The 22,313-nt window shown below is 42.6% G+C and overlaps 1 protein-coding gene across 1 annotated transcript in view; it reads right to left on the bottom strand.

Moving 5' to 3' along the window:
* The window catches only part of SORCS3 (sortilin related VPS10 domain containing receptor 3), a 310,251-nt gene that overhangs the window by 153,614 nt on the left and 134,324 nt on the right, over nt 1–22,313 (bottom strand). The window contains exon 3 of the mRNA XM_075026339.1: nt 9,715–9,814. Coding sequence (XP_074882440.1) covers nt 9,715–9,814 — 100 coding nt within the window. The remainder of the gene's footprint in view (nt 1–9,714; nt 9,815–22,313) is intronic.

Here is a 22,313-nt window from a genome sequence, read left to right as displayed (position 1 = left end):
CAAGGCAGCCCTGGCACAGATGTGCACTTGTATCCTGCCAAGCTGAGTCTTACCTGGTAACTGGCCTTTTTCTTCAAAGTCCAATAAAAACAAAGCTGACATATTGGCTTGGGTTTCTCCCATCTTTCCCCCTTGCCATCTGACTCTCCAGCCACTCCAGTAGACAATGAAGTGCAGTGATACCCTTCTCAACCAATCTTAGATCTTTTTTAGGATGATGGGAATTGTATGTTTAAAGTGGTAGATACCTACACTTACCACCACAAACAGTGCCAAACAAACACTGCTCGCCCACTCGGTTCTTGCACACAAAGCAACCTTAGGGAAGTGTGCATGGTAAATAAGTCAAGTCCAGAGGGTTTGAATTCTGATTTGCCTTACCCTAAAATCTGTGCCTGCTTTCATTCAAGTGGCCAATTTTTTCCCAAAGCCCCAGGCAGTATTTAAGCAGGGATTTCAGGATCACAGTTCCTGTCCTTGGTGGATAAATGACATCATAGCAGTTTTCTGACTGCTCTTTTCTTATTTTACTTATACATCTTGTGTCTATATGCTTACTTTTATCAACCAGACTTGCAGTACCTGTGAAGACTAAAATGACATTTATTTAATAAAACATTTTTCATAAAGCCAACTTAGCCCTTATTTTATTCCCTATCTTTATTAATTAAATCCTGCATTAGGTTTCCATTTGCTTTCAATACTTACCTCAGCACCAACCAAATGTGTATTAAATTAGTTCAAAAAATCTATGAAATATGCAAGTGAAAGCTCTTGGAATGCATAAGTACAAAGACATGAAATGCAGATGCATAAAGGCACACACAGGCAACCCTAATTCTGGAATTTCATAATACAAGAACATTTTTTTCTTCATGAACACTTAAACAATGGCTTTCAATGTAGTACCTTTAAGATAGGTATAAACAGAAACAGATACCCATCTCTCTTCTAACCCTCTCCCCTCCACCCCCATTAAATAATGCCATATGTGAGCATTTTGTTAATTATCTCAATTGTGTTTATTTTTAGAAACAGCTGATGAGCAGTGGGTGAGGTTCACCGGGGTTTGGGGTTTCTTCTTTGTTTTTTTTTAATGCATCTGCTTTTTCAGAGAATTAACTGAAAAAGCCCCAAGAATCTCCAGTTTTCATGTTCATGCATACCGAGGGACAGCCTTCCCTGGAGTACAAAGATCAGATTGTCACTGTTTAAGGGGAAAATTTCTGCTGAGGATCTCTCATAAGCTTGGGTCCCAATTCTGTGTTGTCTGTGCTGACAAATGGCCACATCCCAGACAACAGATGCTATACAACCTCCATTTATCTCTATGATTTATGTTAAGTCAGAAGTAGTAAAATTAAAACCTGCAAATGAACAGATAGTAGTTTATTCATTAAGTACAGGAGCCTACCAGTCAGGTCAGCTCAGGTCCCAGTGGGGCATCTGACATGCCAACCCCCACAGTCCCAGGCTACAGCAGGGCACAGTAATCCCTCACAGGAGCCCCTTGATTACAAAGATCCACAAGGAGGCACAATCCCCAAATATAGTAATAAAAATAATTATTATTAGAAAAACCAACCACCAAACCTATTTGGGCATACTGAAAAAGACCCTATATTTTAAGAGTATTCTAATAACACTCATATTTTGCCTTTACATCTGAACATCTTCCATTCATTGATCTTGAACTATGTTTAAAACACTAATAAACTAAGTCATCCAGCATCAGGAAACTATATTTCTTACATAGGAAAGGTCAGAGAAACCTACAGAGAAGATGTGATTTTTCTGAATTCAAAAGAGACAATAAAAATCCCTTTAAAAGAAGAAATTCCTAAAGTCCTCTTCTCCAAGTATTATGACACATCTGTAACTCAAGAGATCTCTTCCACACAGTTTCAGGTCATGGTTATGCAAATATTTACAAAAATTCTCTCTTTTCTCAGGTGACAAATTCAAGCTGAATTAATCGGACAAGTAGAGAGAATCTCATGCACAACAGCTCACAACACTGCACCTTGTAGATAAAACACATCATGTCACATATCCTCTGACTCTGCCACGGATGTTGTGGGTGACCTTGAGGAAATCATCTTTGCTTCATCATTAAGTGAAGAAAAATATTACTTCTTCATTTCCACCTTTATTCCCTTATTTAAATTGTCAGTTCTGAAGACTGACAGTGACTGACCCTGAAGTGTATTTACAAGACAGAATACACTGCCGTGTTAACCAGACCACAGTCACATTTGTACAACCCGCTGGCATAACCAGAGCAGACAAACCTGAGCTCAGCTAATCCAGATGCTGTGGTTTAGAGCTACAGCCTTTCCTGTACAGCAGTAGGCAGGTTATGCCCACATAGGCTCTGGACTGAGTGGCACGGGTTTTGGAGTGCTGGGAAGCACAGGAACATCATAGAGAGCTCAACAGGTCCAGAGAAGGAGTGCACAAAGAAATGATTACAACTGCATTTGCAGCTCGGGTAGTTTAGGCCCTGTTTATTGCAGCTGCAAAACCAAGAGCTATTTAGTAACTGTATTTCGTCGGGCTGAAGGAGAAGATCAGGGATAAAAGACAGCAGAAACAACTAGTTCTCTCACTCCTGGCCTGTGGCTCTAACTCAGCCCCTTTGCCTTTCACACCAGCACGTGCCAGTTTGCAGCACATGCTGTTTATCACAGCATCAGCATAATAAAGAAAAAGGGTCCAAAGAAACCTTCCATCTGCCAAATGGCTTTAGGATACTCCAGAGCTGAGTTCCTCACCGATAGCTTGGGATGCAATTTTAGGAGAAAGCAGCAGATGACTAATGGGAGCTGTGGCAAAGGACAGCAGCTCAGTTTAGGCTGGGTTAGCAAGCATCAGGTGCATGCTGGAACCTCTGCCTCATCAGCCTACCACACATTTGATGAGTAAGAAGAAAACAAAATGCTGTGGTATTCCCTTTGGGATCAAGTGGACTAAGAAATAAAGGCAAAACCAAAATCAGTTTGGACCACAGCTCTGTCCTGGGGCTCCAATCACAGCTGAGGAGCTCCCTTTGGAGATACAGGAGGCCAGGACCAGGTTTGCTCTCGGTTACTCTCCAAGTGAGCAAGAAGAAATAAAAAGGAAGTCAAAGCTACTTGCGCTCATTTAGGATCTCCAGCTCCTGTAAAAGGAGATGTCACTCCCAATGTGCTAGCTAGTTTCCAGTCGGGTAGATGCATTCCTCTGCAAGTTCAATATTACAGTCACAATTAACTTCTTCCTTCATTAACCTGAACTGCAACGCAGCATTGCTCTCTGCCAGCTCATAAACAGTTGCCACGCTTCATCCCCAAGAAGCTGCACAGAAACAAACAAATCTAATTAGATTTAGCTTTCAGAGCTTCTGACTCTCCAAATACCTCTAAACATTTCTCATTCTGATGGGCCAAGTTCAGAGGCGTAACTAGGTATGAGAGGTGCCACATGCCTTTGGCTTTTATAGCTTCAGTGATTTGGACTGCCCCTCCATTTTGACTCTATGACAACTGGGAAACTAGTCTGCAAAATCGTTTCCTCAAAGCTCTTTAACTGAGCACCATAACTTTATTTCTGCTTTATGCTGTTTGCAGCTACTGTTCAAATCCCTTCGCTAGAAGGTCTATCTATAAATAAAATATCTAATGCTTCGGTTCTGGTATAAGGGAAAAATGTGGGGAAATCCTGATTTCAATCACAGCACCCAGGTGATATTTCTGTACAGAGAGTAAGCATAAAAGACTACAGACCTTTTAATTCTTCAAGTTATCACCTACAACAACGATGGTTACAGAGCAGGAGAAAAGCTAAAGATGACTGCATCCAATTGAATTGCAAAGCAAATTCATGAAGGAAGGTATTTCTAAGACATCAGAAATGGCACCCCGGATCTCAAATGCAATCAGGACCTCCGGTTTATCCACATCTCTTCTGAGCAATACTATATACAGGCAAGTGCTTTTTGTTTTGATTTTGTCAGAGTTATCATTCTCTTCCTTTTTCCTCTCTTCTTTTTCTTTTAAATGCTTTTTAACTCCATTCTCTCAACCTCCACAGGAATCCCAAGGGTAGACATAAAAGTTTCACACTGAAAACTGGGATTTCAGCTAAACAACACCTTCACCAAGAATATTCACTCTTCACAGATCATTTCATGGAAAAAGTAATACATGAAACCTATGGTTCATCAGCAATTCCTTGAGTTTCAAAATGGCACCTTAGTGCCTGAATAGAGGGGTACTTCAGATATATGGGACTTCCATTCTCATCTTTCTGCACCTTTGGAAGGACTTTGCATCCTTCTGTGAGCCATCAATTCTAAAATGAATCCAGTTATTCACAACCAAGAAGAAAGCAAATGTTGTCAGGATAGGGGATCTTATCCAGAAGACCAACCCATGCTAGAAAATAGGGACTTGCAGCACTTCAGGTGCAAAAAGTGCCATTTTGGAGTGCAGGCCGTTAGTCAGAGATTCACAGGCTTAATTTTTTTGTGGAAATTATCCAATTTTCTAACAGAAAGTTTTCAACAACCAAAAAGAAAAAAAATTGGGATAGAAAGAAAATGGGAATTTAAAAAGTCAAGAGAAATGTTCTTATTAAAATAGAAGAGACTTTCCCTGAGTCCTTTGGAAGAAATAAACAATTCTAATTCCCAGACTGCTGTGAAAATCTGCCTCTAGTAAAATGTAACTAACACCCAAAATAAAGGACAGCAGGGAACTGAGATCTCTGCCCAGCAGAGAGTAAGCAGCTTTTTATCATATCCCTAAAGACAGACAAGAGGCTATAGGGTAGAAAAGCCAAAGCTACGCATTTTGCAAGTCTCAGCTGTTCAGAGCACTCAACCATCTGCCCTTAAATCCCAATCATCTGTAAGAAAAGGGTGCGGCTAAACAAATATGGAAGTTTCTCTTTTCTGAAGTTCAGAAAACAGAATTATCAGGCTTGTTGCAACCTATGTATTAACCAGGCAAAGCAGATGCTTCTCATGGGGTCTCTCAGGCAAATAACCAGGTGGGCAGATGCACTGAAGGGGAAGATGTGCCCTGGAATACACTTTGCCTATTAGAGCATCTTCAGGGTGGTAGAGGTGTCAAAACTGCTGGCACTTGGCTTCTCACCAGGGCTCAAAACAGTAAATCTTCAGAAAGCCATAGCCCCCAGGACTTCAGAGTTGTCTAACTGCTAGGTCTAACGATCACCTGGAATTTTGTAGTATTAATGAGAACTCAATGCAGATTTTCCTGATCCAAATACAAGTCCCTGGTGTGCAAGTGAAAGAAGAAACAGCCCAAGCATCTGCAGGAGAGCAGATACAAGTCTGGCAGTTTCAGCTCCCAGCAGCAGAGGCTGTAAGCACAGCTGCAAAGTGTTGTGAAACCCTGAGCTTGTTAGTTCTTGGGAGAAGGGAATTAGCAGTACAACTGCTCCATGGGAAGATGAAGTAGTCCTGGCTGACAGCAGGAAGCATTTCAGCTTCAGTGCAGCCAGCGGCTATGGATTCACAATGGGCTGCAGCCTGCTTGACGGTTTCCTTATGTCGGCATGCCAGGGTGGTCTCATTTCAAATGCTGGGTGCTCTCAGATCCCCAAGCTGGCCCTGATCACTAGCAATGACACTTGAGAGGCAAGAGGAATCATACCTGGGAAGAAGCATTCTCGGGAACTTCCTCTGGTATATGCATGTTATGTTGATTTAATTATAACTGCAAACCTCAAATTACACAATGGCAAAGCGTGTTTTCCAAATACCTTCTTGCGGTTTCTAGGAAATGGACATCCCCGCCTCAGCTCCAAAACCAGCCCTCAGCAGGCTGGGCCAGCAGCTGGGGGCAGGAGCTCTGGGACCCAGCCCTGCCTCTGCCCAGCACCACGTGGGGACACAGCCAAAGCCCCCTCGGCTCAGTCTTGGCTAAGCTGCTCTGCGCCTTGGTTAACTCTGTGCGTGCAGAGGATTGATATCTCCCAATGGCAACATGTAAAACCAAGGAACGCCCGTAGACTAAATTGGCCTCTAAGTGCCAAACACCAGCACAGCCAAGAGGTGCCCAGGGAGACCCGAGGCTGTCCTGGATTTATTGCCATGATAACCATAGAGATTGTGTTTCTTCACCTCCTCCTCTCTCAGCTGCCTCTTTCCTCTTCAGGCACAAAGACATGATCTCCCCATGGTGATTTTGCCCACTGATAAACACTAGTGACGGATGTGTTTCACTGAGGAGCAAAGGGCAGGACTGAAGGACCAGATGCTTCCAGGCTGCTCCAGCATTTTCCAGTCTGCTGTGTCAGGAAAGACATTTCAATACTCGGCAGGACACCACATACAGACAGGGGTAATATTCAACACCCTGCTGGGACTCTCCAGTTAGGGGTGGGAGAGACACACAGGAGCACCTTAGAAGGAAGCCTAAAGAGAACATGAAATGAATAAAATTGACTAAATATATAACCCAAACTGAAACAATAGTTTTTAGCTTAAAAGAGGAAGGCCAAAAATACATGAAGCTAACTGGGGACTCGCTTTTGCCATCAGTGTTACATAGCAGATGCTCAGACATTAACTTTGTTGGGACCAGAATAAAACCCAAAGATAACGAAATACTCTGAGGCCTAAAGAGCCATTAGATCATCAAGTCTGACCTCCATGCGTAGCATGTGTTCCAGAATGTCACGAAACGATTCCTACATTAAGCTCAATTTTTCTTCCAGAAAGGAATCCACTTTGTAAGAAAAGGGTGTTGCAATGCCATAATTCAGGAGAGTAAGACATGCATCAGGTGTGGCTTTCTTGGCACCAAGAGAGAAGGGGAATGGCACAGGTTCCTAGACCATGGGTTGTAGCTATGCCTCACCCAGCTGCTCAGCCTCTGCCTTTCAACTCCAGACTCATCTGATCCCCCATATTGCAATAAGCGAAGATGTTGGTATTGAGAAATCAGTGTCCCACCATGACCTGGCAGCAATGATCAAAGAAATACACCAGAAGCAGCCAAAAAAACCTTAAAATATTCCCACCAAAAGAATTCAAAAAATAAATCAGAAACAAAAAGCTTTTCTTTTAAAAGAAGAAAGAAAAAATCCAGCGTTTAAATCCTCTTGCCTCATAATTGAGCCTAGGGTTATGCCACAATTCAGGTAAATGATGTTTATATAACTGGCATTTGGCTGAATGCATAATTCCTATTTAACAGCTGAAGAGAGGCATTTTGGGTCTTCAAAGAAATCTGACAGGTAATTCCCACTGTAGTTCTGCGGGGTAGCTGAGAGGTAATTATCCTTCTCACTAGTAAATCAATTAGGAATGAATGTATGGAAAGCTTTTCTCCTCCTCCGAGTAACTGCTAATCCTCTAAGCACTAATGAGCAGACAGGGCTAGCAACAGTGTGCAAACCCATCAAAAATCGACAGGAGCTGCCAGGCATGCAGGGTCCAATCAGCACCTGGGAGCTAATGCCTCAGGAGAAAATATCTTGCCTGGAATGGGTCTGCAGAATTCACTGTGTGCACACGGGCCCTGTGCACACGTGTTACTTTTGGTATCTCCCTCCTGTTTATTGCCTCAGAGACCTATTTTTGAAGCTCACAAGAGATCACTACATTGTGTTCAACTCGCCAGCACTTTTGCTGTTAGAGGTGAAACACAAGGGGTCTGGACTTTCTTTACTGGGGTGCAACTGATTCACCTACTGCTTTGTGATTCAATATTGGTGGTTGTCCTCAGGAGCTCAGCAAAAACATGCTGCTTACTCTGCAGGCCACTGTAAAAATATTCACCCAGAGAGACTTGGAGAAGATTACATCCCAAGTGTGTTTTTTGCAGTGCACAATCTCATGAATCTGTAAGTGGTGGGTGGACAATAAACCTGAAATTGAATTTGACAAATCCCATATGCTCCAATCCAGTGACACCTTCTTCAGGCATTTTTCAAATGCTGCATGTATGTTCTGAATTGCTTTGACGGTCAAAGTCAAGTCAGCTCTGGGTTCAGACAAACCAGCTGTTTAACCATGTAGTGTAACAGTGCCCATGTATTTAGCAGAGGTGGAAAGAATGGAGATAAGTTGTTCCCACAGCAGCCAGCACTGAAGCTGGTTTCCTGTGGGTTTTCCTTACAGCTCTTCTCTCCATTTCAAAACATTTTTTCAGAAGGGAGGAGAAGAGGGAAGACAGACAGACAGAAATCATTTCCTTAAGACATAAGACCAAAATAAATTTTTAAAAATTGTCATGTGAAGTAAGAAAACAGCAGGTAAAGATACATCTGCATGCCACTATATGATGAAATGTAGGTGTTATTAATAAAAAAAAAAAAAGGAGAGAAAAGAGTGCTAATCTGTAAAGCTCGATAGCTTGAGAAATTGCTAGAAGATAATCATATAACCTACTACTCCAATTTGTGAGGAAGAATTTACACCAGTGACGTAGGATTTGTAACTGAGCATATTGCCTCTGATTTTGGGTGGGCAGAGTTGCTTTGGAAACAGAATGAAGAAGAATTAACTCTTCAGTGCCCACCATATTGGATATGGGAGCGGTGTGAAGGCCTGGATAGTTCATTATGAAACATCTTCATTCCATTTTGCTCAGAAAAAAGAAGTCAAAGTAGTTGTCACAATAATTCAGCTTCTGCATCAGAAAAAATATAAGCTGACCCCTGCCCACTGCATTCTTCCTCTCCTCTATATATGCAAACACACACACATTGTTGCCGATAGTAATCAGAGTTGACTGCCTTAAGGTTGCATACACTGAAATAAACATCAATCCTGACTGACCAGTAATGTAAAACACAACAGTAACAATAAGAACAGTACCAGTAGCAAAACACTAGTTTGGAAACCTATGGATGGAGACAGGAGATGAGCAGTTTGGAAGTGATCGAGCCAAATGGGCTGCACCCCATCCAAACACGACTCCACTGCCAGCAATTAGCTACATGCCGCAGCCCTCCCACGTTGATTTCTGTGGGTAGCTGAAAGCATCTTTGTCCCACTACCTCCCCTGAATCAACACAGGCAATAATTTTAAACCAAAAAGGCACTGAGTAGTAACTCCTGGGCTGCGCTCCGTGAGCCAGCTGCAGCCCTAATTGCATCACGTGGGAAGCATGAGCAGGGGGTTTGAAAGCTATGACCTCATCTTCTCTCCTACACATTCAAATCAAGTCTTAGGTCTCCCACCCACTCTCCCAGGCATATTCTGCTTTCAGCCCCCTTACATGATGTAACCATTGAAAATGTCATTTACATTTTTACCTCTAACTTCTAGCTAGGGAAAGCATAAAGGGGAAAAGAGTCAAATGCAGAAATAAATGCCTTTTACTCAGTATTTCTAATAATAAGGAGACGGAGAAGGCAGGGAGAGGTGTATTAGCCAAAGCCAGTGTAAGCAAGAGTCCCAGAAACATTTGTATGAGTTCAGCTTCTTTAAAGTTGTAACAGTTAGAAGCAAAAAAAAGCAACCCTTTTATTTCTCTAACATATGCAGCAGGAAATCAAGCGCTTCATCCCCATCACAAGTAGCATAGGCATAGTTCTACTGCATTCTGTGGAACTGCACTAGTGCAACTTAGATGGCAAATTCAAGCTCTTGTGAATTACCAGTGGATTTCGCTTTAGGATCATAAGTCTTCTCAGAATGAACAGAATGCCGTAATTTTGTTTCTATAGCTACCAGCTCGACGGCTCTCTCTTACCTTCCTCTTGTTAGTGGGACTGACATAAAGGTAACTCAGCACAGTCTTCAGGCCTACTTTGTCATTTAGCTTTTCATAGGTAGTGCCATAATCTGTTGACCTGGAGAAAAGAGGAGAAAAAAAGAGTTTATGTGGTTATTAGAGCTCAGGAGAAGGAAAAGACTGTGTGAACAGATGCTCACAGTTACAGCTTGAGCATTATTACCCTTAAAACTCAAGCTTTCCTGTTTCATTCAGGGTGGACAGCAGAAAAGAGAAGGAAACTTGAGCCCTTTGGGACAGGGTCTGTCTCTGCATCAATTAATCCTATGCACCTGGGTAGCTGTGGTGCACCCATGAAGATGGACTTTGGGGGCAGGCTCTGCTCTCATGTGCCAGTGTGGGATTGCAAATGACATCTGCATGAAAGGACTCTGATCTCAGCAGCACACTTAGCACAAATTCTCTTTTCAGACAAATCCAACAGAAAAATCCAAATTAAACCCATCAACAACAGTTTTATTTAAGTAGGCTGATTTTTTACTTGGAGATGGGGATCCAAATGTGGCTCAGAATTGTAACAGCTGAACTCATGTCTAGATAAAAATGTACCTACACCGGCATCTTGAGTCCTCAGTCACCCCCATCCTACTTTGTGCCAAGCATTTAGTTTTTCTGAGTTACAGAGACAGATTCAGGCCCCTACACTAGCAAATCCCACCCGAAAGAGCAGATGATCTGGGGGTGGCATTACCCATTCGTGACTGGGGAAAAGGGCTGCTTCGTCACAGAGGGTTTTCTGTAGCTTCCTCCTCCTCATCTGTGGGCATGTTTGAAACCTCACTTTGCCCTGCTTGTTTCTCTGCTATTTTGTACTCTGCTTTTCCTAACAAACAAGATTTTTCTTGCCAGAACAAATCAACAGCTTCCTAGTACAGGATCCCACACCTGAAGAGTGGTCAGCACCAGCTTGCTTTAGGAGGGGTGTCACAACCTGCGTGAAAATCCTACCCACCCCATCTAAACAGTGGGGAGAGCCTGGCTCCTGACCCTACACATCTTCCATCATATGGACAGAACAAACACAATCCTTATCAGGTGGACAAGGAAAGACCCTCACAAAAAGCCTACCTGGACATACCTATGATTTTATTAAGATGAGAATTCATGGCCCCTGCCCTCCTCTCTAATCATGCTTTTAAATAAACAGATGATTAGAGAACAGGTAGCAATTCAGTGCCTTTCCCAGTAACTAGCTCCAGTAATTTTCTGATTTTCTAAGTTCCGCTAGCCTCTAGCATCTGCGGTTTTTGTGGTTCTGCCTGAGACCAGTCCTCTGCTCCTTGTCTGTCCAGCAGAGAAATGGCCCAAGTTACCCTTCTGGCATCACAGTGAACAGTGCCACTGCGCCCAGCAGCTCAAGGCTCCCACTCAAGTGGCTGCAGAAACTGAGCAATGCCAGAATCTGTACCCAGCTCTGCTAGTTTCCTTGCTGCTAGTGGTGTCCACAGTGACACTGAAAGGGCCATGCCACAAAACCAGACAGCTGGTTTCACGCTTCCAAGTAGTAGGACCCATCAAGTCAAAAGCTTGTTTTATCACTGATGTGGCTCCAACACATTTGCTTCTGTGTATCTTTCAAGCACAATTCCTAAATGTTTTGCAAACTGGTTCTTTCCTTAAATGGGTTGAACCAACCTTCATCCTTTGAACACTCAGCAGTCAGGGGTGCTTCAAGTCTTACATAACTTCCTTGTGTTCTGGTTTAGATCTTTAATACTAAAATATTGCTAATACTAGCTCTATTTACACTTAATGTACACTTACACTTTTGTACTAATGCATAGTATTGATACTCTGGGCTTCACAGACACATCCCAAAGGATATTACAATAGTGTACTGTATTTCCATAGCACTTTCCCATCCAAAGAGTCTGAAGCTCTTTTCTTTCTTGGTATCAATACCACACAAAAAACCTAGCAGCTTTTCCCCTCCAGCCAAGCTTGAAACTGAAGCAGCTCGATTAATAAAACTGCATAATCCAGGCCAATTAATTCCACTACACAAGGCCCCCTATACATGCAAATTCAACAGGTCAGGAATCCTCAAGTAACACTAAGCTCTAAGCAGAGGGTAACATACAGAGGGCAAGCACTGAGATACTTCCTTGATCTCACCCTTCCAAAGGCACTGAAGCTCCAAACAAGCCACATTTGTGACTACACATGTACCAGCCACCAGCCAGGGAAAGAGATCACTGATTTCAATCAGCATTCAAAGAGAATACAAATAACAGTTTAATATTCTGATAGAGCTACTTTGGTTTTGTTCTCCAAGTCATTTTCAGATCTCCCAAAATGCTTTGCACTTCTAAAGATGCAGGCTGGATGCCCTAATGACTCTTTCTCATTAAACCATTATCACTCATTGCATTTGCCCTTTCAAAGAATAGCTAGAAAGGAAGTAGGATCATTATTTCGTTAGCTTCTCTAAGGCTTTCTTTATTATCATGACAGTCACCCCACTGGCTTCACAGAAACGTCTCAAAGGATAACACAATAATATACTGTATTTCCATAGCACTTTCCCAGCCAAAGAATCTGAATCTTTTGTCTCATGTTAATCCATTCAAACTAACAAAGTCCCAAGGGCCATACTGGGAAATATTATCTCTATTCTAGAGATGAAGAAACTGAAAGCTTGCATAGGTAATGGTTCATTTTTTCAAAAGCAGGCATCTACGATTAGCCATTTCAGCTTCTATAATCATCTAATGTATAGCTCAATATTGAAATCTGCTAAAACTCCTACCACCAAACTGTCTAATTTGAAAACAAGTATTTACAAAAAAAAAAAAAGTTGGCTGTCTAATTTTAGCAACCCAAGCCTGAACATTTGAAGAGATGTGACCCACAGGTGGAACAGAACAGTTCGGCTCAACTTTTAATACTAACTTGAACCCTTCTTTGCAGCCAAAGACTTCTAACTGCAAATTAACTAGCCCACATGTCCTTATAGTCACTTACATTACACTACAAGCAGACTGGATACCATGTTTTCTCCCATTCCTCTGGTCAGAATAGGATCCACTTCAAAACACATTATTAAAAGAATGGAGGGGAAGAAAGGTTGTAGTTACATCAAAATGACAAAAGACTCAGTGATACAAAAGAGCGTTTCCATGAGTCACAGCCCAAATGCCTGCTTTAACTTTGGTTGGGCCTTTTATGGCCAACTGATCCTGCCGAGATGGTTCTCCTCTGGGTTGCTCCACTGAAGCCATGAGTGGAGTCTCATCATCTTGGAAGGCTGTTATTGCCTTCAGCCTCGAGTTGATATCTGAAGATTGCTTCTATTCACACACACATACCCCCACACACACGTGTATATAAAAGTGTTATTAACAATGCTTTCATAAAACAAATTGCTGCACCTTGTTACACTGTTGGGAGCACAGAAACTGTTACAATGTGGAATGGACTCTGGCTATATATACAAAGCCTGTAAAAGCTCAGTCCATGCATTTTGTTCCGCATGTCCTTATACATTGATCTTATAGCATTTCATTGACCCCTCTATCCTGCTTTCCATCCTGCAAACCAAGGTGCTGGCAATACCCCAAGAAAGGCTGCACAGGGAAAAGCAATAGAACTCAAGGTGTAGTCCAGTCTTGAATGGACCTTTGTCTACACCAGTTCAGCTTTTTGGATTTTATAACTAGCAGTTCCTACCAGCCATGAGGAAGAATCTCTTTACTAGTCTTGGTTACCATGAAGAAAGACTTGATCTAGTGCAACACAAGTGTCATATTCATATAACCAAATAAACAGGGGCTTTCCCTGAACAGGCTGTGGCACCAAATTCTACATATTCCCTTTGGAAAAGCAAGGTTTATAATGTAATTTATTTATTGGGATACTGCAAATTCTCCCAGAATTGTATTCTATTATAAACAGCTGGGAAGGAAAATCACCTGCCTGATTCCATTGCCCTCCCCTGATGGACTGTGACGTGTTTTAACTATTGCTGCAAGTGCTGTCCCGTAGTCTCGCAGAACAGGGCTCAAGGGGCACACCCAGAGAGAGAAGCTTCTCTCTATCAAACTTGGTCAGAACTCAGTGCACCAAGAGCTAACAAAATCCATCTTGTTCCTGTAGGTCTGAGCCTGATCTTCCCTGTGGATCCAACAAACAGGCCTGAGCCAGCAGACTTTAATATTGTGATAAGACTTGCTCATCCCAAGGATATGAAGTAGTGATGCGGAGAGGCAGAGAGAATGCCATCTGAATAGCTTTTAGAGGAGTCCTCCTCTCGGATGGTTTCCATCTCAGGGCTCTCTCAGGCAGAGAAAGGAGGTTTTGTTTGTTTGCAGTCTCAGCTACTCAGCTATGAAGATAGGCTATAAAACATGTATCAGTCTCTCAGGAGCAAAAGAGCTGCAAATGCTGGCACTGGATGGCTGGGAGAGACAATTCAACCTCCTGGAGTGTACATATGCCACCAACTCTCCTGTCAGGGGCTTTCTCCTCAGAGCCTGCGATTCTCCCTGACTATGTGTGGAGAAGAAGCAGGTATGGTTTTGATTTTAGATTCTTAGCCTTTTTCCTACGATACTGAAGCCTATGCATTCACCTCCAGATCAGTCCCACTACCACACAACCGCAGCCCCAAATTGAGAACCGGGGAGGGGGCACAGCTCACTTAAATGAGCAGGAGAATATCCCGATTCTCTGTGCACTTCAGAGAGCAACAGAAACACACACAGCCCAGATTAACATTTGTTTCTCTTCTCACGTTCCTGAAAACTGTCTGCCTGCAGCATGCGTGCCTCTCCATACCCCCCAAACAACTTCTTGATTTTACCCATTGGCCGATTTTCTCCCAGTTTGACAGAGAAACAAAAACCCGAGAGGACCAAAGTTTCTACAGGTTTCATGAAAACCAGCAGCCAGCAAAAGGAGAGCAAACTTATTAGCGCTAAGAGAAAAGCTGCAACATGAAACCAAATCCCATGAGACATGAGAGCAGGCACATCTCTCTGAACATCCAGCTGCAGGAAAACATTCAAACACAGCTCACATACTAATACACTACAAAGAACCCAACTGCACAACACAAGAAGTCAGGCTGCCAAGCTTCCATTGCTTGTCAAACAGTTTGTTTCCATCTCTCCTTTCCCCTTCCTCCCCCTCAAATTACCCTCCCTGAGATAAAGGCCATTCTGAAGCTATGACACACTGAGAAGAGGCTCTGCTTGAGTCAGAGTCCAGCTTGACCACCCCCTGTGGTAGCCCCAGCTGTAAACCCCTTTGGCCAGCCACCCTAGTGCCCGTAAGTGGTTCAGGACTCAGGCAAAAGCTAGCTCAGCACTGACCTCCCACACTGTTTTGCGCTAAGTGGGTTCTTACTGGAGCACAGAGACCTAAATCAGGAACCGGGCCAACCACCCAATAAGCACCGCACCACGTGGGAAGCTGGTCCCACTAACTTACAGGCAGGGCAGAGGGCTGCTCCTCTTCAGAAGGGTATCAGTCTTAACATGCTCTGGCCCTGCCTCTCTGAACTTTTTGAGATTATTCCTTGTTGAACACTTTAGACTAGTTCCTGGCTTTTGGTGACTATGGCTCTCGGTAGCTAAACATCCTCCACTCCCAAAGCCTTTTTCATATTTAGATACAACAAAGAGAAGCAATCTTTCATCTCTTAGGGCTGCTTATGAGCCCAAAGTCAGAGTCTGCCTTGGGCAGCCAAATGCCTGGGACAGAAACACAGAGCTGGTCCTGCAGCTAAGCCAGCCCCAGCTGGAGCTCCAGAAAGGCAGGGTGACCGCTGCCGCTGCCAAGGCAGTGAATGGGCGCAAGTCTAAAAATGGTCCCCCAGAAGCAGCAGACATGGTGCCACCCATCACTGCTAGCCCAGCTCCCAGGGTTCTCCTCTGCCTCTCCAGGACTATTTCATTCCCAACCTCAAGGCAAGCGGGTGAGCCCAGGCCCAGCTCCCAGCCTGCAACAGTGGAGCCTAATTTCACTTATAACGAGGCAGTTCCCAGAAAGATCCACTCTTAACCAGTGCAAGGCTATCTGGCTGACCTGATCACACACAAGGACACTTTCTTCTGACCCACCTCCCCCCCCCAAAAAAAAAAAGAAAAGCAAAACAAAAACCAAAAACCAAACACAAACAAAATAACCAATAGCCATGATGGGCTGTGCCTACTTACTAACCAAGGAAATCCAAGTATCTGTACTCTGTGAATTTTTCACTTAGACCACATTTGCTGTGCTGAAAGCTTCCTTTTACCCAACCAGGATTTTAGAGTGACTGTAATAAATATAAAGTCAGAATATTTTACAACTACAAACAGAAACAACTGCCTCCCTTTGTCCCCATCCGACTAAAGAAAACTAAGGACAACTATGAAAGTAGGGAAGTGAACAGAAACTGAGAAAGCATATGGTCCTGCTTCCTAGGGTATTTTCCCAGCCTACAGCAATATCACAGACTTCCTAAATTGAAGATGACACCTCTGTATGCAAGAGCCATCAGTGGGCTTTTAGTTCCATAAATCTGCCTAACCACACAGGGAAACTTTTAGCAACTTCATTATCACATGGTAATAACCACCACAACTGTGTGGTGTATGAAAAGATGCTCCCTTTTGTTTTAACTTGATAATATAATTCAGAGCCCACTGCTACCACTTAACAAGAATGAAGCCATGGAGCCCCATGCTGCCATTTGTGATTTCACTGATTGTTGTCGTATTCCCCACAGATTTTTTTCCAGTCTGAAGACTCCCGTTTATTTAGCCATTCCTTGTATAACCTATTCATGTCTCTGATCATTCTATGACTACTTTTTCTAGTCCAATTACATCTTTTGTCATGGTTGCCTCAGGGACCAGTCTTTAACAGGAAGATCTTTCTTGAAAAAAACAACTATCCAAGTATATCAGCAAAAAAACAGAGTCTTTAAAATGACCTAAATAAAACCACTTTCTGCCATCATACACAAGATTTTACATTCTCAATACTTCTGAAACCATAACCCATCAGTTCCAGGGCACTTTCAGTTCCACAAACTTTCAAAAGTACCTAAAACCAGAGATCCTACTAAGGAAAAAGAAGTTCGAGCAGATCACAGTCTTGGTAGTTTCTCTTAAATTTTTTTTCCTTTTAGATTAGTTTGTATGTCATCTACACAGCAGAATACCCACCCAAATTTCTATTATGATACCAGCACCCTTCCTCCACTCCCCTTCTTTTTTGATTAATGACAATTCCCATCACCAAATATCTGAAAGACTTGATGATGACCTTTGTTGATAAATTTCAATTTATGATGTACAGTGGAGACTGGCAAGGTAAAATGAGCTGCCATGATGCATTAGTCATTGTGATTTGCAGTTCAAAATGAAGGAGATAGGAGCTAACTAGGAACACTGGCTTCCTCTTTTTTTTTTTTTTCTTGCAGAGTCTTCTCTTCTTTTTTATTTTTGACAGGAAAGGTATCCTCTCTTGTTTATTCAATACGAGCCTTTGGGAGGACTCTGGATGACTCAGAGGCTGGACAAAAGGATACAGAATATTCCACCTCTGGATTTATGGGCAACAGGAGATGAGAGTATCAGTCCCATTTCTAGTGGCTGATTGCTCATCAGCATTTCATTTGATCACCATCTCACAAGGCAGGGGGACTGTTCACACCAGTTATTCCTTAGTAGAGATGACTACTCAGATGGGCATGAATAGTCTCTGGAGATGTAGTTTTTGTATATTTAGCCTACAGGGATGGTGGCTACTAACTTGAAAGCCATATGTTTGCATCACTTTTGCCGTACTTGTCCTGTGGGAATGCAGTGGTGCTTTGGATATCCCCAGCAATCACTGCCTATCCAGAACAATGTGCCATTGGGTGCATGAATAGCATTCACCATCAGCAAACAGGCTGTTCTTTTCCAGTCTCCTCTCTCTTCTGCACCTGGGCCTTCCCTTACCTCCAGCTACACCATTTCCGTGGAAAGGCAAAAGCAGTTTTAGAACTAAAATAATCTGTAGAACCACCCCAACTAGCAAGAGTCTCTTTTGAGACACAAAGAGGGAGGGTGGGGGCATTGCAGGAAATGGGTTTTCCTGCAGGAAAAGAATGGCAAAGAAGGGGAGGGATGCTTGGCAAAGCAGGAATAGGAGTTGCCAGATCAAACCAAAGAACCACTTTGAGCACCAGAGTCTGATGTTCCCTGCTCTAGGACTTTTAGAGGCAGTATACCTCAACTACTGTGGGACACAGATTTGGCTAAAGGCAGATCTGAAGCTGTCTCGCCATTTTGCTTCTGCCAAAGGATGGTAAAATCTTTCCTCTGAAGTAGAGATAAACACAAACCAAACTGACAGAACCTAACACCTCATGGCAGGCCAGAGCCTGAACTATACAAGCCTATGGCAATGTATGCTCTGCTTTTAGAGAACCTGGGATCCTGATCAAAGCAAGCAGGCTGCAGGTGTAGTGGTTACTAAGCATAGCTTTATATTCTGCTGCAGAATAGCCCACAATAAGAAGGCACAAAAGCAACAATGATTGGTGCCTCCTACTGTGATACTAAAATAACTCTACTTCCCCAGCTGTAAGACTCCATCTTCTCTACACCATGGTTGTTTATCTCATCTTAAATTTAGCTACCTACAAACTAGTTATTTAGCTCTAGCTCCCAAGCCTGTCCGTATTTTCTCTCTAACTATAGACAGAGACTGTTAACTTCAGAGGATGACTTATTCATCCTAAAATAGGTGAAGATGTATTGCTCTCGTCTTCCTCCCTTCAATGGAAAGGGAGACCAGAGCAACCAGCACACACACTTGACTGTTAGATGGCTAGCACAAGGCAAGGCATATCTCACGTAAAATGGATTAGAAAAGTTCAGGCACTGAGCTGGCAGTACAAATGAAGGGAAGGACCTCAGTCATCCTAGCTGAGATCAGAAGTTCATCATTTGTTGTAATGTACCAGTGCTCTATGTTTTAAATGTTGCTATTCTGTGGGGATATGTGTGAGAATTACTACTAGAAGTAGGTGCCAAATGATACCAGCACTCCACTGTACCTTACACACTCTATAGCATTACAAAGTGAAGAGAGCAGACATAAGCAGAGAAATGTGATATGGATTTCCCAATGGTTGCTGGCAGAACCAAGAATATAAATAAAGACCTGAGGAAACATGAAATTGCTTCTCCTCACTTTTGAGGATAAACACTTCTCTTCATTGCATGCTTGCCCCATTACACCATTGATGACCTGCCGGCAATCCTTATTGTAGCCAGGCAAAGTTGATGCCCACTGATAGAAACTGTACCTCACAGTAGCACAAACGTTAAAGCTATACAGGCACCATGTAATATCCTCATCAGCAGCCTCAGCAAGGACATCAGAATTTGAATCATCATCTTACTGCTTCTGACCTGAGACTAGGACACCACATCCCTGCAGACACCACCCCAGACACAGTTCAGTTGCCATGAAACAGGGGCAACCTGGAGCTAAAGACAGTCTGGCTTCACAAAGGCCTCTCCTTTTTCCGCTCTGGTCATTTCACTACTGTGAAATCTATGTAAAAGCATTGCTTTTGTACAGCTCTGAAGAACTACACCTCATCATTACTCACTTCCCATTTGTACTGTCTAAAAGATCTGACATATTTATCATGTTCTTGATTCTGATGTATTCTAATTTTCCAAAGAGGTGTTTTATGCATCCCTGATAAGGCAGCATACTGATTTGATTCCAAGTGCTTGACTGACTCAGCAAAGATGGCCTTATCAAGACATATTCAAGAAATTTGGTCTAGAGGACACTTTAATAGCCTGAAAGATAAAAGGCAGCTTTGATGACAAAGCCTCATTAATTAATCAGATATTAATTAGATTATTAATTGGAAACAAGGCCCTTCCCAGGCCCTTTTCTACTTTTATTACTATAGCTAAAAATGCTTCTGTAATGATTCTCTTAAGTAGCTAATCATTTTAATTTGCATTATTTTGTAGCAAAAGGAAAGTGCTTTGAATGTAGGATTTTCTGAAGCAATTGTTGAAGTTCAATTTAACATCCACACTATTAGGTGCATTTAAACTGGAATTCCCCTTAAATGTGTATTGAACAAAATGTCGAGGGAAGACTATGGAAGTGCCCCATCACTGAACTCTGTATTTCTGTACTAGATGTGGATGACAATGAAGTCCTTCCAACCACTCAAAGAATAAGTGACACAGTAGGTCACCTCACCCTTCTAAAAGAGAGAGGACTCAAATCTTAGTTTCCCAGCTATGGATACCAACAAGAGTGTCCACTCATGCCCCCTGGGATGATGCCTGTGGCCAGGGTTTACCAAGAAACTTTCCTTTGATACTGTCTGCCTAATTTTGGGATCAGTGGTAGGCAGTACTGTGGGAACATTAGATGAACCTGAATCACCTCTACTGTAACACAAAGTGTGTTAACTTTTTCAAACTATCAGCAAATCTTTGCAAAACTGATGTAGTTAAAAAAGGGAGCAGTGATGGAGACAGTTCAGACCAATTCCTTAGACACAGATATTAAAAATTGCAAACAATTCCCAAACCAACTTTTACGGTCAGCCTGCAACACATTCCATTCCCTACCACAAGCCTTATGCCTACCTGCAACTCCCCTACTTGTGGCCCCCAAAGGTTACTGCTGCCAGCACCACACACACACAATGAGAACAAAAATACCACAGAAGTCCTGCCTGCCCCAGGAAAGACTCCTCAGCACTCCAGTTTCCCATTTAGTTAACTTAGCTTCCTGGGAAAAGATTGGCTCTTACTGTTCCCCCCAAAAATAAAAAGCTTACGAGATGCAGCCACCTGAGACAGTTGAGGACTGACAATGCAAGAAGTCCCTTCTAGGCTTAGGAACACATCTTTACATCCAGTCACAACATGACTGAGAGCCTCTACATGCTACTTTTCTACAACTAATAAGACAGCACCAGATCCCCAATTAGTTTAAGTCAATGTGACCCTATTACATTCAAGTGAATGAATAATATTGGCAGATCTACACAAATTTACACAATAAAGGTCAAGACCCACTATGCCTATGTATATCTATAAATATACAAATAGCAACATTAACAAGAAGATGCTAGCATTTTGCAAGCATTTCAGTTTTGCATTTGTGAGAATTCTGCATTTCTGAAAAACTTCAGAAGTTTAAACCTGCACGGACAAGCCAAAGCAAGAGTGCAAGTTTGGTTTTCTTAAGAAGCAAAGAGAATTTGGAACCATAAAAGAACACAAGTAAGTCTCAGGCTAATACAGCTCTGAACAGGTTTTTTGCAATGACATTTTCCCACCAGAACAGTCTGCAGCACAAGCTCTCTTTCAATATGATAAATAAATAAATAAATAAACCAAAACATAAAATCAGGCCATTCCTGAATCCTTTGAGGCTTAACCATTCCAGTTACCGCTGAAATATCCATGACAGGGTCTGCAAACCCTCCCAGCCTTCTGAACACTAACATTTTTGAGCATCTCATAACAGAGACATCATAATTCACAAGACAGAAGGAGCTCTCAGGCTGGATTACACAGCTGACACTGCCTTTCTGTACGCTGCACCACTTGCTTTGCAGGGGATGGCCTAATTATACAGCTGGGTCCCTGGGAAATAAACTCAGGTTGTTCTGAACAGTCCCAAATGACTCTCTCTCATCCTCTCCTAGTTCCTCAGAGCAGAGGATTTTGGTTGAAAAATATAAGGACAGGGATGTAATTACAAAAATGGAAGAAGCCAGTCATCTGTCACCCAGTTTCTTGACTTGGGCAACAGTCAGATCTGCAGCTGGGTTAAACCTCTCATAATACAGTTAAATCCAGTGCTACACGGCATGGAGATATTTCACACTAGCACTGGTTGAGTGTGAGTCTTACTCATTCCCTGAACATGAGGATTAACAGCCTTGATTCTAGTTAGCATGCCTTCAAAATGCCAACACTGAGGTCTAAGCTTGCATCTACACAGACTTCCCAAAGAGGTAAGTTTGCTTTTTATTATCAAGGTTAATAAATGACTGTGATCCATATGGCAGATGCTCAACATGGGGATCCCCCTCTTCCCCAGCAACTGCTTGTGAGTTGTGAGCAGCTCAGAAAGCACACAACTTATCACTTCTGCACTATCATGCCCTAAGACCTCACTGCCTAATATCTTTCAAACCACAGTTGGTTCAAGCTTAATTTTACCCCAGAAAAGCCTCCTTTTTCTGTCATCTTTTGCACTCAGTACTCAGAAGCTCATGTAACACAAAACACTTTGTCTTGGGAGAATAAACCTGTTGAAATTTTTTCAGACAGAAGATCAATAAAGTGGGAACAGCCTGAAAAGTCAATCAGCTTCAGCAAGTCCCCCAGGAGATGGCTGGGTGGTTGTCATTTTAATGAAGGAATAGTAAACGGAGCACAAGGAAATGCCCATCCCCTTCAAACTCATGAGGAAGGATATCTTAGGCTTAGATGCAGGGGAAGAAAAGGAAGCACTAGAAAAGACCAGGCACCTCTCTAGCTTGATAGGCTGTTTCAAGAAGTAGTCAGAAAGAGCCA

This window comes from Buteo buteo, chromosome 4 (genome assembly GCF_964188355.1).
Source record: "Buteo buteo chromosome 4, bButBut1.hap1.1, whole genome shotgun sequence".
Classification (NCBI taxonomy): Eukaryota; Metazoa; Chordata; class Aves; order Accipitriformes; family Accipitridae; genus Buteo; species Buteo buteo.
The sequence above is the reverse complement of the archived record's forward strand: the minus strand, read 5'-3'. Positions and strand labels throughout refer to the sequence as shown.